Consider the following 18,184-nt stretch of genomic DNA (forward strand, 5'->3'; position numbering starts at 1 on the left):
GGAAAAAAGGACCCCCATACACATTCGATTGTCAGCAGATCCTGCATATATATTCAACATACCTTCTGCCGCGCTCCTGAATGATCCAGCCTACGTTCCTGAGGAACGGTCCCCTGTTTTCCAATCTCCAAGATGTCCAATGCAGTCTCAGACTTCAAGAATTTTGAGGCAGATTTTGACCTGCCAGCAAATTCTTGCCACGATTTTCACAGCGTTTTATGCACGCGACCATTGAGCGCCACGGGCAAGAAATGCAGAGAAAAACGCTTTCTCTACCAATCACTGATTTCAATAGGAGGTCAAGAGGCGGAACTGTGGCAAGAGAAAGCATGTCGCTTTTTTTTACTGCGAGCGGCTGAAAAGCCCTGCGGAAAAAACACCTCGGTTGTTTTTTGGCACTCTTTCCGTGTCAAAAACAGCGCCAAAAAACCCTCAGTGTGAACTAGCCCTTATGGAGTTTTTGTTTTAAGTGTGAGACACGCCCCCACCTCCTACACTGCCCCCCGACTGCCTGGACCTGTGCTAAAGCCCTGTGTCGGCGCAGTGTTTATGCGCACCCTCATCCATAGGAGGGCAGGGTGTGTGGAGGTGTGTCTCAAACTTCAAAAGAAGCTCTCCATAAAGAGGTCTGAGACTACGGTGGCCATCTTGGACAGCTGAAAATGGGGGACCGGACCACAAGAACAGAGGTCTGATCACAGGTAAGTTGAATACACATTTCCAATGTATAGTCTAATTTTTTGGGGGGACTGGAAGGTCACTTTAGGTCTGCTGTCTACACTCTTTCTTTTGTTATAGATTTCATTGGACTTGCTTGTATTACATATTAAAACATCAATGTATTTTTTTTATTTTTTTTTTGTAGACATGTTTTCTTTTTGAATTCATGCAATCTAAAGTTCAGAGATCTCAAAATCAATTCCATTTCCTTATGTGTGTCAAGTTGCCCTCAGGAGCAGCTGACATCTCTGCGGGACCTACAGCTCTTTGCAAAGAATAATGGTATGTTTCAAAGTTTCTTAAATGTTTACCTAACATAGTGAATTACAAACCAAAGTCATTTTAGAAAGAACAAGTTTATCTCTTTTTGACAGTATAATCCTCCTTAACCAGTAATCCTTACCATAAAGGGGTATTCCCATCTAAGACATTTATAGTATATTCACGGGATATGCCATAAACATCTGATAGATGCTTCTCCCAGTTCTGGGACCCTCACCTATCTCCAAAATGAGACCAGATTCCTGTCTGGTTAGGTAGCCGCCTTATACCGGCGGAGAATCAATGAAGTGGTATTTGTGCATGTGTGCGGCGCTCTCCATTGACTTCTATGAGAGCTATGGAAACAGCCAAGCCCGCCACCAGGGTCCGAGCTGGATCCAAATTTTTCGGATATTTATGGCATATCCTGTGGATATGCCATAAATGTCTTAGATGGGAATACCTGTTTAATGCAAAGTACTGTGGAGGATTTAGCTTTTTTTCTGTTATGTATCACTCTAATTGGCTTTATAGAACTCGTCTTACACCATAATACATCTGTCTCACATATTTAATGATTTGAGAGTCTTTGCACAATAATTACTATGTAATGGGATCCAAATATTGTACAAATAAAGGAAGAGAAATTTAAAAGGGGCAGAAATCTGTATGTATGTCTAATTTATAATATTTCATTAGTTTTTTTTGGAGAGGAACTGCCTTGTGCAGCTCTCCCGTCTACTCCTCAGAACTACATAATATAAATGAAGGCTGTCTTGTGGACCTCCTGGATCACCCGACAATATTGGCTCCTATCAGCTTTGCTTGGGTGATTGTGTTTGATAGGAACACCCTGCCAGAGCATTATTTTACATGCCATCGCCACACACTGTGATCAAACTGTAATATCCGTTAGGTGCTGTCCCTAATAGCAGCAACATACAGCCACACATATACAGATGCAAATAAGTCTCAGTAAGGTATACAGTGAAGGAAATAAGTATTGGATCCCTTGCTGATTTTGTAAGTTTGCCCACTGTCAAAGACATGAACAGTCTAGAATTTTTAGGCTAGGTTAATTTTACCAGTGAGAGATAGATTATATTTTTTTTTTAAAAAACAGAAAATCACATAGTCAAAATTATATATATTTATTTGCATTGTGCACAGAGAAATAAGTATTTGATCCCCTACCAACCATTAAGAGTTCAGCCTCCTCCCGACCAGTTACACGCTCCAAATCAACTTGGTGCCTGCATTAAAGACAGCTGTCTTACATGGTCACCTGTATAAAAGACTCCTGTCCAAAGACTCAATTAATCAGTCTGACTCTAACCCCTACAACACGGGCAAGACCAAAGAGCTTTCTAAGGATGTCAGGGACAAGATCATAGACCTGCACAAGGCTGGAATGGGCTACAAAACCATAAGTAAGACGCTGGGTGAGAAGGAGACAACTGTTGGTGCAATAGTAAGAAAATGGAAGACATACAAAATGACTGTCAATCGACATCGATCTGGGGCTCCATGCAAAATCTCACCTCGTGGGGTATCCTTGATCCTGAGGAAGGTGAGAGCTCAGCCGAAAACTACACGGGGGGAACTTGTTAATGATCTCAAGACAGCTGGGACCACAGTCGCCAAGAAAACCATTGGTAACACATTACGCCGTAATGGATTCAAATCCTGCAGTGCCCGCAAGATCCCCCTGCTCAAGAAGGCACATGTACAGGCCCGTCTGAAGTTTGCAAATGAACATCTGGATGATTCTGAGAGTGATTGGGAGAAGGTGCTGTGGTCCGATGAGACTAAAATTGAGCTCTTTGGCATTAACTCAACTCTCCGTGTTTGGAGGAAGAGAAATGCTGCCTATGACCCAAAGAACACGTCCCCACTGTCAAGCATGGAGGTGGAAACATTATGTTTTGGGGGTGTTTCTCTGCTAAGGGCACATGACTACTTCACCGCATCAATGGGAGAATGGATGGAGCCATGTACCATCAAATCCTGAGTGACGACCTCCTTCCCTCCACCAGGACATTAAAAATGGCTCGTGGCTGGGTCTTCCAGCACGACAATGACCCAAAACATACAGCCAAGGCAACAAAGGAGTGGCTCAAAAAGAAGCACATTAAGGTCATGGAGTGGCCTAGCCAGTTTCCAGACCTTAATCCCATCAAAAACTTATGGAGGGAGCTGAAGATCCGAGTTGCCAAGCGACAGCCTCGAAATCTTAATGATTTACAGATTATCTGCAAAGAGGAGTGGGCCAAAATTCCATCTAACATGTGTGCAAACCTCATCATCAACTACAAAAAATGTCTGACTGCTGTGCTTGCCAACAAGGGTTTTGCCTCCAAATATTAAGTCTTGTTTGCCAAAGGGATCAAATACTTATTTCTCTGTGCAAAATGCAAATAAATATATATAATTTTGACAATGTGATTTTTTTTTTTTTTTTTTTTTTATATAATCAATCTCTCACTGGTAAAATTAACCTAGCCTAAAAATTCTAGACTGTTCATGACTTTGACAGTGGGCAAACTTACAAAATCAGCAAGGGATCAAATACTTATTTCCTTCACTGTAAGTGGCGGGGGATCCTGGAGATCAGTTGTCTTGCAGTATGGGGGTCCTGAGTTTGAATCCGCCCAAGGGAACATCTGCATGGAGTTTGCATGTTCTCCTTGTGTTTGCGTTAGTTTTTGACTTTTCTCCCACACCCCATTGGCTTTGTATGAAATTAAGCCTAGTATGTTCAGGAGAGATAAAGAAATTAGATTGTGCAGCTGATGTGGATGGTGACAATCTGTACAGCGCTGCAGAACATATAAGCAATGGCAAAAAAATAAAAAAAGGATCAGGTATCCGCTTGAGGATGGGGTAGAATTTTCTCATTGCAGTGAAGTAATTGTTAATGGTAGAAAATATCAAATATTAAAAACTTAACCAACTCGTTTATCCTGTATTGTGATTCAGGCTCACACCTTTGTGCATATAAACTGAACTACACCGAGTATACAAACCATCCCAAGGTTTCAGAATGGTGTCCTGAACTCCCGGTCCCCCCAAGGTGAGGTTTTAATGATATCTTTATTTTAAATACTGTCATGTTGATTAATTGACTTCCTGTGAAATTGGTCCTAATGTGCGTTTTACTCGGCTGTATCCATCAGTGCAATGTACTTTGAATGAAGAAACTCCTCACTAAGGTCGTGCCGAGAGAAGGAACGCGGGGCTTCGGACCCCTGTTCTAGTGATTGGTCGGGCCCACAGCGATCAGACATTTGTCTCCTACCCTGTGGATAGGTGGTAAATATCGATCTTGGCAGAACCCCTTTAAAGTGGGAGTGAAGAAGCAGAAAATGCTGTTATTTAAAGAGGCTCTGTCACCAGATTTTGCAACCCCTATCTGCTATTGCAGCAGATAGGCGCTGCAATGTAGATTACAGTAACGTTTTTATTTTTAAAAAACGAGCATTTTTGGCCAAGTTATGACCATTTTTGTATTTATGCAAATGAGGCTTGCAAAAGTACAACTGGGCGTGTTGAAAAGTAAAAGTACAACTGGGCGTGTATTATGTGCGTACATCGGGGCGTGTTTACTACTTTTACTAGCTGGGCGTTCTGATGAGAAGTATCATCCACTTCTCTTCAGAACGCCCAGCTTCTGGCAGTGCAGACACACAGCGTGTTCTCGAGAGATCACGCTGTGACGTCACTCACTTCCTGCATCGTGTCGGCCACATCGGCACCAGAGGCTACAGTTGATTATGTACGATGCTAGGAGTTCCTGCCTCGCTGCAGGACAACTGTCTCGTACTGTAATCATGTTTTCAGTACGGGACAGTTGTCCTGCAGCGAGGCAGGGACTCCTAGCATCGTACACGTCCGTCAATTACGGACGTAATTAGTGTGTGTGCACATACCCTGACTGTTAAGTGAGCAGATAATAGATTTTTTAAACAAAGCACAGGACATGCTGCACTGCAAGGACCGTTTAATCACTGAGCTCAGTCTCCTGCTTCTTCTTACATCGGTAGCTGCTTGCATTCGAACTATAGGATGCACAACAAGATGACATCTCAGTTTTTAGGACAAAAAGTGAGTCTTCTAGTCCGAAACACGGTTAATGTCGTGCCTGAGTAAATCTCTAATTGGAAAATTAACTCTGGATACAAAATGTGTAACAATGTATGGCTACTTTTAGTTATTAATAGCTATGCTTTATTCTTTCAATCAGCAAATCTTTCCCACTCTTCAATCGCTGTGTTCCTCAAAATCCAGACTGTTATAGCAAATTTGCATCAGTCTTGATAGATGTGATAAATGAAGTGGACTTCTTTCATCGTATACTTAGTGGGATTATGGCTGGCAGAGACAATGTTGTGGGCCTGAGCATTCTTGCAGTAGGTATGAAAGTTATCAATTTATTATGTTTTTCTTTTTTTCTATTACACATATTTAAGTATAATAGTTGGTACTATTTTATAGTTACTGTTCTTTCAAAAAGAACCTATTTTATACACAATCTGAAAAGCCTGTGATATCAAAATACTATTTTATTTATTCAGTGTCAAATGGCAAACCACAAAGGCTTGTGCAGATAGATTAACCGTTTGAGGACTGACCATTGTATATATAAGTAGCGTGTTTAAGCTTGCTGTCCGAGCAACTGAATGTTGGGTGCCCGGCAGTCAGAGACTAGCAGGGAGCCTGGAGAGAAGACACAAACGGTTTTCACCGTACACCGTGCTCAATGAGAATAGAGGCAGCGGCAGTGTCGCTGCCTTAATGTTCCTGATGGTCGTGTGACTTGCCACATAATCACCGGGATGTGGGTAGTGGAAGGCTTCTGCAGGGTCCAACCAGACCCAGCACAGCCCTCCAAGTGAAAATAGTCACTATAACATGACTGATTTCCCATGTAACTGGGACTGCTGTGACAGCCCGTTACAATCGAAAAGTATAGTGTATAAAAAAAAAAAAATAATTAATAAAGCCCCTCAATTTTTTTTTATGACATTTTGAGGGACCGTCTATAATAATTTAAAATCTAAAAGTAAAGTTTAAAAAAAATAAAATAAAAATGACACAAAATACCCCTCCAAAAAATGCTCCCCTGGCCAATCATTGTGGTAACGCTATCCCTGCCCCAATTACCCTAACATAGACATGTAATATATGAAAATTTACGGTAGACCATGATGATCACAAATAAAAAGTAGATTTTAGGGTAAAGCTATATTATTACCAGAAAAATTAGTTAAAAATTAAAATAGCATATTTATTTGCTTTTTTTTTTTTTTTTAAATTATAAGCCCAAAAATGCAGCTAAAATGATATGAATAAAAATAAGAAAAGAAACCTGCATTGAGCCTGAAAAAAACATTGCAAAAATCACGTTGCTAGCCCAGCAAATAAAGAAATTGTAGCCGTTTAACGCATGCTAAAAATGCCCATACTGTGCAGGGTCCTGAACTGGTTAATAAGGTGCTTATTTTCATGGTCTAAAGTTCACCCGTAGTATGAGAGGTTAAAAATCTTTAGTTGCTATGGGTAACATCACGTCTTATTAATTTGTATGCAGGAGCACCCATTAATCTCTCTTTATAGGGGTTGCCTGATGAAGACAACCCCTGTCCCTTTTTATATGGACGTCCAAGAGGCACTCTCCTTCTATGAGCGAAACGGAAAGCCCCTATGTAAGATACTCTGGTGCACTTAGCCATTCCATGCATTACATGGACAGCATTCATTTGAGTGGCCTCCATGTAATACCATATTTCCTCTGCATATATTTGAGTAGCTATAAAAACGTTGATTTACTTATCTTGTATTGATCATGAGTTGTAGCCTATTATAGTCCAGAGCAGCATTCACAATTCTGCAGGACGTTACTGGAAAAACTTGACGGACAATCAAGGTCTTGCAGTGTGGGATTTTATTTTTATTTTTTAAATGACTGTAAAGTGTCTTATATAAAGACTACTAGCGGAATATGAAGCACCACAGCAAGCTCGATGCAAATATTGAGACAGAAAGAAATGTTGGGAGATTTCAGCTCAAAATCATTCAGAAATGTAAATGCTGTTCTGGGTGGAATACAGGCTGAAGGATCAATAAAAGCTTAGTAATGCAGTGTATGTGCAAAGTTATGACCAAACATATTGGGATCTTACATATATAGACCGTGCGGTCACAAATACAAGAATTTATTGACAACTGGGGAGGAGGAGGCGTCGGTACCTGAGGAGTAAACGCACAGCAGTGGGGGGGGGGGCTATGAGGTTTATTGTTATTTGATTACAGAATGGTTTTTAGAAGTGGAATCGGGCTTTAAATATAGGTTTGGCGGGCTACATGAATGATGTATAATGTAACTTATCATATATTATTTTCCTCCAGCTTTGTCAGTAGTGATGGTCATATCATTTCGTTACATAAACACTCTTATGGTCCATATCTTTGTAAGCCTGCTCATGTTTGGATTATTTTGTAAGTATCTTTCCATCTACTTCATATGATTTCACTTATATAGTTGAATACATATATTTTAGTGACTATTGACAAACTGTTGGTGGCTTGACCTATAGAATGTAGTACATGTAGAAGGCTATATGCAGTTACTTCAAATTCAGTGTATTTTATTTTTTAACAAATATCAGTTCGACCTCACCCACTGGCTTTCACGGTGTCCTGGTAGTTGGAATCTACTAATATAAAATATATACATGAATACTAAGGACTAGATGCTGCCGTTTTCAGGATGATAATATTTGTAGTTCGTTTTTCATATTAAATATAATGTATGTCCGCTCCACTCAGATTTCTCTGAGGCCGAGTAGTCAGTCCATTGTTCTCAATTGCCGAAAATGTGGCCCCTGGAGAAAGTCAAGTGGAGGCAAAGGAAAACAAAGTGGAATTGCACTTTCCTAGCGCTGCTGCTACTTCATTATAGCGATCGGCAGGGGTTACAGCGGCCGGACGTCCCAGCGATATTCCATTAATGTTTTCCCTGAGACAACCCCTTTAAGTAGTTCTTCCCTAATGTTATTTTAGGAACCACTCCTCATAGCTGCAATGTTCATTATAATGTTTAATGTTCCACAGTACTAATATTAATAATCTTTATATAGCGCCAACATATTCCGCAGCACTTTACAATTTAGAGGGAACATGTACAGACCATATCAGACATTACATAGTGACAAAACTAATTTAACAATTCATAAAAGAGGAGTTCAGACTCTTACAATCTATGAGGAAATAAGGGAGACACAAGATGTAAAACGTGCTACTCTTTTACAATCGTACCGCCATCTTTTATAAACATAGGGAAGTACAAATAATGCTGCATGAGCCGGTCACCAGTCAGTATCTGTGTATGACCGATATAAAGGCATTAGGGTGTAAGGAGTGTGGGGGATACTGCTGAATGAGGAGATCAGGGTCTGAAGACTAATGTAATAGGGAGGAGGTAAAGGAAAAGAGTCCGATTAGAGGATGTGATAGGCGTATGTTGAGAGTTAATCCGGTTGTCAGGGTTATTGCCTTCCAGAGGACGGGTGCAGCACGAGATAAGTCTTGGATGAAGTCTAGATGGATTGCCAAACCACTTCTATACATTGTGTTAAATTTGTATTTGTTCTGGATTTTTCATTTCTTCTTCTCTTAGTTGTTACTGGAGTGCTATGGTGGCTGTACTATGATCATATTTATGATGTTAGCTATGAGCTAGAAACTGAAAAAGAAAATGCCAAATTTTTGCTTGGATTCTCCATCATTTCAACACTGATATCTGTAAGTATTTCTTGTATTGTATATTTGGCCCGTTTGTGGAAAAGGTCAAATATTGAGTACATACTTAGTATTTACAAATTTATGGCTGGACTATATGCTATATCTTGTCCGTCTTTTAATTTGGACATTTAAAAATTATATAGATATATATTTTATGTGTTAACAATTTTTTTATATATTTTTTTTTTTCTCTAGATTTTACTTTTTATTTCAATATTTTTAATGAGAAAAAGGATACAAATGACAATTCAGCTCTTCCAAATTGCAAGCAGCTTTATCAGCCATATCCCCTTCCTGCTGTTTCAGCCACTCTGGACCTTTCTTATTCTTCTCTTCTATTGGATACTTTGGGTGGCTGTACTTCTTAGCATGGGGACCTCAGGTGAGTTCAATAGCTGGTCTTCTGTCATCAGGCGGGTGACCCTCTGAGGTTTATAGTGGCAGGTGATGAGGAATTATAATTTTTTTTATGTAGTGTTGTGGGTTTTTGTTTTTTTAGCTTTTTAGTAGTGTGACCAGAATTTTTCATTTTTCTGTCGGCCTTAAAGGGTTTCTCCCATCTCTGACATTTATAGCACAGGATATGCCATAAATGTCTGATAGATGTGGGTCCCAGCTCTGCAACCCTTCACCTATATCAAGAACTGGGGTCACCCGACCCCTGCTGCACCTTTAAGGCAGCCGCTAGCCATCGGTTCCAGGCAGGGAATAAGTGCAGAGGTGGCCACGCTGCTCTTTCCATTCTGTTCTATGGGAATTATGGAAATAGTCAAGCAAGCGCCTCACCGGGCGGGGGTCGGGTGACCGTTCTTGATATACTGTAGGTACCGGTCCAGAGCCGGGACACGTATCTATCAGACCTTTTATGGCATATCCTGTTGATAAGCCATAAATGTCTGAGATGGAAATAACCTTTTAAGAACAATCATGGAAATTGTCCATTATAGCAGGTAGTGCCAGGCTGACCCAAGACCATTTGGTGCAGTGTTTGACACTATTCCCACTAGGGGCAGCATACTGTTATTATTGAGACCCCTCTAGGGATGACTACCACTGCTTAAATTGAAGATTCAAATTGAAAATATGTTTCTATTTTAACAGTGCTTTTCTATTGTACTTTTAAGGTTTTGTGCTATAAAAATATATATTTTCTTATTCCTGCAATGCTTGTGTTTCATAAGAAATATGTTTCCTGATGGAAATAAAATTAAAAAAAATTTATTCACCTTTTTTTTTTTTATTTATTTATTTATTTTTTAATACCTTCTTGGTAATCTCGTAATCATATTTCAGAAAAATGAAAAACGCTTCTCAGGTGGTAGTTCTTTTTGAATGTTCCCCCATGATCAGAGCTCTATATATGTGCAGTTACCATCATGTAAAATTTTATTTTTTAGACCTGTTTTTAAACCGTGTGTAATGCCTAATTTTCCCTTTGGTGGCGCTGCAGAAAAACTGAACACCGGTTTCCCCACAGATAACAGCGGATCGCTAGTGGGACACTTTGTGATCAGTGGGATATTAAAGGGACCCTACTAGCACGTATGGATTGTATGAAAGAGGACAACTCCTTTATGGACTTTTTGCTTGTAGCTTACTATAGATAAATAAATGTATGAGAGTTGAGTTTCTGGCCTATTTGGAGAGGTTGGGAAAATGTCTTATAATTAGATTGTCTACCACTGGCCTACGTATTTTCCGATGGTCATTTAGTGGTAAATATGCAGTGTTATTTTTGACCACCAGGTGGCAATATAGCAATATTATTTATCTGACATTTTAAGGCTCGCAAAAAAATCTCATCACACATTTACCAGAGACAGAACGATTTTTGTTCCTCCGTGATATTGATGTTTTGGGGGTTTTTTTTGTGGTTTTTTTTTTTTAAATATTAAAAATCAGAAAGTTCTTATTATAAAGCCCATGTAGAAAGTTAAGTAACTCTGCAAATACATTGGATTTCTTATCTTGTATTAATCCTGAGTTACTGCCTATACTTCTGTGCACAGCCTGAGATTCTTAAAGAGGAACTGTTGTTTCATAAAACTTTTGACATGTCATAGTGACATGTCAGAAGTTTTTATTGGTGGGGTAGGGGTGATGAGATCCCCACCGATCTATAAAACGAGGGGGCAGAAGTACTCAGCCGAGTAAAGTGCCCCTACAGCTGTGATGTGATGACTTTGGCTATTGTCTAAGAGACGGGGTTAGCTAAAGATGGGCTCATAGACATGCCTTTCTGAGGAGAGCCGAAGTGATCCCATTACAGCTGAAAGGGCACAGGGCTGGGCTAAGAGCTTCTGCCCCTTCGTTTCAGCGATCGGTGGGGGGCTTAGCACCGACCAATATTTTGGATATGTCACTATGAAATGTCTAAAGTTTTATGAAACTAAACTTTAAAAATGAATCAAAAGTAAATGAAGAAAAACTTGTTTGTCAGTCTGCGGGATTGTCTGCATTTACCTGAAACAAAAATAAATCTTGTAGAGAACGCAGGTGTTCGTTTTTTGAGGATCTTTCCATTTTTAGCTGCCAGACAGTTGAAGGGACGAGGTTTGGCCAAGGGCTATGCTGTTCCTGGTCTCCTATTGCAGTCCGAGCAGTGGGAGAGGCTCCTTCTGCTTCATGTTATCATTCAATTAGACAAGATTGTGAGGAGGAAATGGCTGAACTCCTGGGACACATATAGAAGAATTCTGTATACATTTTTAAGCGTTTTGATCGCAATATGAGACTGACAAAAAAAGCAAAGGAAATGTGTTTTTTTGTTTTTTCATTTTTAAGACGCTTTTTTTTTCTTTTCATTTTTACAATTAGTGATCCTTTCCTTAGCGACGTCCAACGTACAGCTATGCCGGCTGTATGCTACCCCATGATGGCGCTTGCTCGGGAGCTAAGCCCATGCCATATTCTGTGAGTGCCGGCTGTTTGGAACAGCTGATACCCGCCTGCGTCAGCCGGGGTTGGAGATAACACTGATCCAAGTCGTTTAACCCTTCACATACCGTGATCAATAGCAACTGCATCATCTGAAAGGTTAAAGGGAGGGGGCTCCCTCTGTCCATTAATTTGATTTTGCGTCCGCCATCAGTGCCCTGCGGATAAGACTTGGTAAAATCCCCTGGGGGTTTATAAATGTAACGACCAGCAGGTTGTGGACCAACTAGACTACTCCACCGGTTAGAGTAACGGCGAATAACAGGAAACAAGCAGGTAGCTGGTCACTGGTTGATAGCAGGTAATTGGATACAGGCTGGAAGCAGATTACTGAATGCAGGCTGATAACTGGTAGCAATAGCAGACCGCATCAGATGCATACAGAAACCTTTGCTGGATAACTAGATATTTCCAATATTGCTCAGGCAGGGTGTGTCTAGTGAAGCAGACTGATATACCTGGTGATTGACAGGGACCGGCTAGGGTTGGATTTGGGTGCGAGTGCTGGCCCTATAAGATGCAGGAAGTGGTCACGCGCCCACCCTATGGGCAGACCCAGCGACACCAGCAGCAGAAGGTAGTGCACGTCAGTGTGGAGATCCAGGAACCATATAGCATGTCCCAAAGGTATCCAGGCAGTTTTGTTTGCTGGGGGAGGTAGTACAACAATGAGCGTAAAAAAAAATTCATTAATTTAGTTACAAAAACCACCCTTTTCAAATGTTTTACTAAAAATCATGTAAGCAATAAAAAAAAGTAAACCTCATTAGTATCACCGCATCTGTAAAAGTCAGAACAAGTAAAATATCACATCATTTAACCCAGCAGGTGAATGCCATAGTACAAAAAAAAAATCACAATGCAAGTATTGCTGTTTTATGCTGTTTCCCAAAAAATTGAATAAAAAGTGATCAAAAAGATGTATGTACCCCAAAATGGAGCCAATAACAAATACAGTTCACCCCGTAATAAAAGTCCTTACACTCCATCAAAGGGAAAATGGTTATAAATCCCAGAAAATGGTGACAAACATTTTTTTTAACAAATAGTTTTTTCTTTGTCATAGTAGTACTTTGCGACAAAGGCAAATTTATATTGTTTTTTTCATAATCGTTTTAACCCACAGTATAAAGTTTAAAGTTAACATGTCGTTTTTTACCGCACAATGGAGGACGTTTTCCTATTCCAATTCGCAAACATTTTCTTTTCTAGTTTCCCAGTACATTAAATGGCGCCGTCAAAAACGACAACACGTCCCAGAAAAAACAAGCCCTTATGGTTTGTCGACGGAAAAATAGAAAAGTTACGGCTCATGGAATGCGACGATGGAAAAACGGCAATCAAAAACAGAAAATGAGCGGAGTCTCTAAGATGTGGATGAACTAGATGAACTCAGCCCTAAACTCAATCACATCAAAAACCTTTGGGTTGGATTGAAAAGTCAGCTGTAAGCGAGACACCAACCCGACATTAGTCCTTACTAATTAGTCCAACCAACCTTACTAATGCTCTTGTGGCTAAAAGGATGCGAGTCCCATTAGCCATGTCCCAAATCATGTGGAAAGCCTTCCCATAAGGCGGCAGAGGGGAGACCAGGGCTTTTTAATAAGAAGTTCAGATGTCTACATACTTTGAGCTTATTTTGTTATCCCGGTTAATGTCTTTTGCTCGAAAACTTGAGAGAAGTAACGATTTGTACGCATTAAGGGTCTCTCCTGTAGCCATTATGGAAGGCGGTCATTCTGCTTTATTTCAAGACGTGTGGTATTTCTGGGATGAGACTCAGATTCTTAAGAATAGATCATATTTAATAAAATTTTAAATATATTGGATTATAAAGCTGGAATTTCTGGAAGAACTGATGGGTCAAGTTTCATTCCCGATTCTGACACGGAACAGCAGGAAGAGGAAACGTTCTAACAGAAAGGAGGTGTCTATATGTAGGGAAACCTGGCCGCACCAGCACATATTTCTAAGTCCTGTACTGTGTAACATGTGTCTTCAGTTATCGAAGAGTGTGGTTTTAAGAAGCTAGATAATGGTTTCATATCCAAGACCAGAATCTGAAAGAAGTTGTGCATTATGTTATGGAGGCCCGTGCTGCAATTCAGGTGGATTGAAAAGATAGACCGAGGCGTCTTCAACAAAGGTTTTAGGGGTTGTCCGAGAGTTTAATAAATTAATCTGGCCCGGAAAATGGTATAATAAAAAGAAATGAAACATGACTCCATTGTTAAATCCCCTGCTGTCCCAGCGCCGATGCTCCCCGCTGGTCTAGGTTTGTTTTCCTGCAGCGATGACGTGCCAATTACTGGCCTTAGCAGACACGTACTTTCTTGATCCCGCAGCACTCCGTATTTCAAGGGTGCGTGAGTAGGCTTCCACGCCAACGTATAAAAAATGGGAACTCCGCACTCCAAGGTACAGAGATGTGCCATAAATGCTAGTATCGCCGCTGAGGCCAGTGATTGGATGTGTGGCAGGGCATTGCTGCAGGCAATAAACAGACCGGCGGGGACCACCGGAGCATCGGCGCTGGAGCAGTGGGGGTTTTAACAGGTGAGTAATGTTTATTTAATGTTTAAAATTTAATAATGACATAGACATGCTATCATGGCTCTGTTCACACCAGCATCATGGCTTCTGTTCTGTGCAGCCAGGATTCCATTTACTTATAATGGGTTTTGTCAGGGTTCCGGTATTCCAACAGCAAAAATTGCGCTGCAGACAATGTTATTGCCACCAAAAATATTGGAACCATGCCCAAAAGTGAAAAATTCTTTTGTTTTTGTTTTGAGTTGCTTGTACTTTTTATTATTTCTCAAGTCAGATAGCTGATGGAAGGCGCCATGTAACTCCCTTATATAAAAGTTATTCCCACACCTCAGGGAATTCTTTATATTTTTTTATGGTTACTTTCAGCCAGGTTTACATCCATCCTGCCCTTTTATCTTACAATGGATAGCTATGTATAGATTCTCATTTGTTCCACTCAATAAATGTATCTTAAGTCGTAACTCTTATGTATTCTTCTAATTTCAGGCAGTGCCCAGGTGTCATCAGATGGACAAGTGGAATATAAGCCACTTGCGGGCATCCGCTACATGTGGTGGTACCATTTATTTGGTCTTATATGGACCAGTGAATTCTTCCTTACCTGCCAACAAATTGTTATTTCTGGAGCAACTGTTACGTGGTATTTACATAGGTATGTTAAGAAATGTTGACGTCCCCGTGAATTTAGTAGACATTAGGTTAGAAAGCCTAAAAATGAAGGAAAATTATTTCGGAAATTCTGTTGTTTTCTGCGATCAGCCCTTTTTGGTCCTGTTGGACAGGGACTGGCAGCAGAAATTCTGGTACAGTGTTTAAGTAAATGCCTGCCACATGGATTGTTATGCACACGCTATGAGATACGTGGATACCGTGGGTTCGTCTGTCTAGAGCCTTTGCTATTTTGACAGCCCAGTAGTCATCTAGATTTCTGAATTGGTTTCACAGAGTTTGGATGAGTGAAGAAGGTTACTTTTATATGTGAATGCTTTGCTAATGTGTTTGTTTGTTTGTTTGTTTGTTTGTTTGTTTGTTTTTTGCTGTTTGTGGCCACGTAAGGTTTTATTTTTGTATTTAGCAGTGCTATGACGTGTAAAAGTTCTCTTTTTATATACTTAATTTCATACTTTTTGGTTTGTAGAGATAAAAAGAAAGTTAAGCACCCAATCCTGTCTTCCATGTCTCTTCTGTTTTGGTATCATCTTGGTACTTCCATTATGGGATCTTTATTAGTGATGCTTGTGAAAATCCCGAAAATCATTTTAATGTCTCTGTCTCAGCTACTGAATAAACTGGTAAGTCATTATATAATCTCAACCTCTTTTCTATAAATGAAGTCTGTCATAGTAGTCTGTCTGCGAGCTTGTGACGCAGAAACTCCCACCTCATGTATCGGCACCATTTCGAAAATGTATCTTTTTTTAATTTATTTTTTTCCTGGACTCCCATGTGTGTGTACGTGTATAGGTTAAATAAAGCACAATAGTTCTAGGGTACATAAAATCCAGAACACCGTAATAGAATCTTTGTAGACAAATATTGCTAGTAGTATGGGTTGAAATGAAGAGCTCAGTGATTTTAAATATTGAACGATCATAGGATGCCACCTTTGCCACAAGCCATTTCATGACATTTCTCATTTGCTAGATTTGCCCATTTCAACTTTAAGGGCTACTATTGTGAAGTGGATGCATTTAGGAGTAACAGCAGCTCAGCCATATATGTATAGACCCCACAAACTCACAGAGCGGGACTACTGAGAGCTAAAGCACGTGGCGTGTAAAATCGCCAATTCTCTGTTGCATTACTCACTACAGCGTTCCAAACTGCCCCTGAAAGTCACATCACCACAAAAACTTTGCGCCAGGAGCGTCATTAAATGGGTTTCACGAGCAGATGCACACAAGCCTAAGATCACCATTCACAATGCCAAGCGTCGGCTGTAGTGGTTTACAGCACGCCACCATTGGAGTCTAGAGAAGTAGACACGTTTTTTTGGAGTGATGAATCATGTTTCACTATCTGGCAGTCTGATAAAAGAATCTGGGTTTGGCGAATGCCAGGAGAACACTACCCACCAGAATACATAGTGCTTAATGTAAAACTTGGTGGAGGAGCGGTAATGGTCTGGGGCTGTTTTTTCGGGATTTGGCCTTTTATTTACAGTGAAGGGAAATCTTAATTCTTTAGCATATAAAGACATTTTGGACAGTTGTATGCTTCCAAATTTGTGGTATCCGTTTTGGGAAAGCCCTTTCCTATTCCAGCACAAATAAATTCCGTAAAGATATACGGTGACTAGTTTGGTGTGAAGGAACTCAAGAGGCTGCACAGAGCTGTGACCTCAACCCCTTTGAACATCTTTGGGATAAATTGAAACGTAGATTGTGAGACAGACCATCAAGTCCAATATCAGTGTTTGACCTCACAAATACTATCCAAAATCTCAACATGTAGAAAAATCGACCGCACGGCACTCACCACTTGCTTTTTATTCTATGTTGTGGCAGGCATAACACGGGATTTGAAGACAATGGAGCCTACGACCATTTCACGTCCTCCCGACGCTTTATCAAGGCATCAAAATCTGCCTTCCCTTAAGAGTGGAGACTGTAACCGCTGCAAAGGGAGAATCAACGCTATATTAACACCAATGGGTTTTGAAATGGATGTCCAACATGCTCATATAGGTGTGATGGTCAGGAGTCCACATACTTTTGGCCAGATAGTGTACATAAAAAGATATCTACTACAATATGGAAAAAAAAATTCATGGAAAATCATTCACTTTGAGTGAAATATTGTTTGCATTGTCCCACATGGATTATTCTCAGACCATACTGAACGCCCCAGACACGTTTGGAAGCCTAACTGATGGGTTTATATAGCTTAGCTATAAATCTAATAAATATGCTGTAAAAATTCAAAGGAGACGAGCAATAAGGTGATGGATCTTGTTAGGGTTTCAAAAAGGGCCACCATTATGAATATAAAATGGCAATATCTCTAAGTAAAAAAAAAACAAAAATATAGTTTTATCTTCTCAGAAACGGATGTGAAATTGTCGTTCTGTCAGCATGTTCAAGCAATAACAAAATTAGACAACCCAAAAGCTGTTTCAAAGGGGACCACTACTATGACTGCACGACCTGTTACCACTTTTGTAAAAATTGCCGCCACAACAAAGCAGCAGAATGTTGTAAGTAGAACAAAACATGGTTATTAACCCCTTAATGAGCAGCCTATTTTAGACCTTAATGACCAAGCCATTTTTTAAGTTTTTCCATCGTCTCATTCAAAGAGCTATAACTTTTTTTTATTTTTGCATCAACTTAGCTGTATAAGGTCTTGTTTTTTGCGGGACAAGTTGTAATTTTTAATAGCACCATTTTGGGGTAAATAAAATGTATTCATTAACTTTTATTAACTTTTTTTTGGGGGTGAATAGAAAAAAACGACATTTTCGCATCCTAAATTTACGCCGTTTACCTTGTGGTATAAATAACATAATAACTTTATTCAGCGGATTGTTGCGATTGCAACAATACCAAATTTATATAGATTTTGTATGTTTTACTACTTTTACACAGTGAAAACACATTTTTTTTCAAAATTATTTGTTTTTGGGTCTTCATATTTGAAGAGCCAATACTTTTTTGCAGGACGACTTGTAGTTTTTATCGGTACAATTTTGGAGTAAATGCGACTTTTTGATCGCTTTTTATCACATTTTATTTAAGGCAGGATTCACAGAAAACAGCAATTTTTGCATTGTTTTTTATTTTATTTTTTACGACGTTCACCGTGCGGGTTAAATGATGTAATAACTTTATAGTTTGGGTCGTTACTTTTGTATTGCAGTGTATTATGCCTGTCCGTGTAAAACGGACAGGCATCTGCTAGGCCATGC

General features: G+C 39.9%; 1 protein-coding gene across 1 annotated transcript in view; it reads left to right on the forward strand.

Annotated features, from left to right (window-relative positions):
- The window catches only part of SLC44A3 (solute carrier family 44 member 3), an 86,888-nt gene that overhangs the window by 18,262 nt on the left and 50,442 nt on the right, over positions 1–18,184 (forward strand). Inside the window, exons 5-12 of the mRNA XM_075833165.1 lie at positions 866–1,002; positions 3,961–4,054; positions 5,225–5,394; positions 7,390–7,479; positions 8,660–8,784; positions 8,980–9,166; positions 14,764–14,929; positions 15,416–15,569. Of these exons, the coding sequence (XP_075689280.1) occupies positions 866–1,002; positions 3,961–4,054; positions 5,225–5,394; positions 7,390–7,479; positions 8,660–8,784; positions 8,980–9,166; positions 14,764–14,929; positions 15,416–15,569 (1,123 nt within the window). The remainder of the gene's footprint in view (positions 1–865; positions 1,003–3,960; positions 4,055–5,224; positions 5,395–7,389; positions 7,480–8,659; positions 8,785–8,979; positions 9,167–14,763; positions 14,930–15,415; positions 15,570–18,184) is intronic.

The sequence above is a fragment of the Rhinoderma darwinii genome, chromosome 7 (assembly GCF_050947455.1).
Source record: "Rhinoderma darwinii isolate aRhiDar2 chromosome 7, aRhiDar2.hap1, whole genome shotgun sequence".
Taxonomy (NCBI): Eukaryota; Metazoa; Chordata; class Amphibia; order Anura; family Rhinodermatidae; genus Rhinoderma; species Rhinoderma darwinii.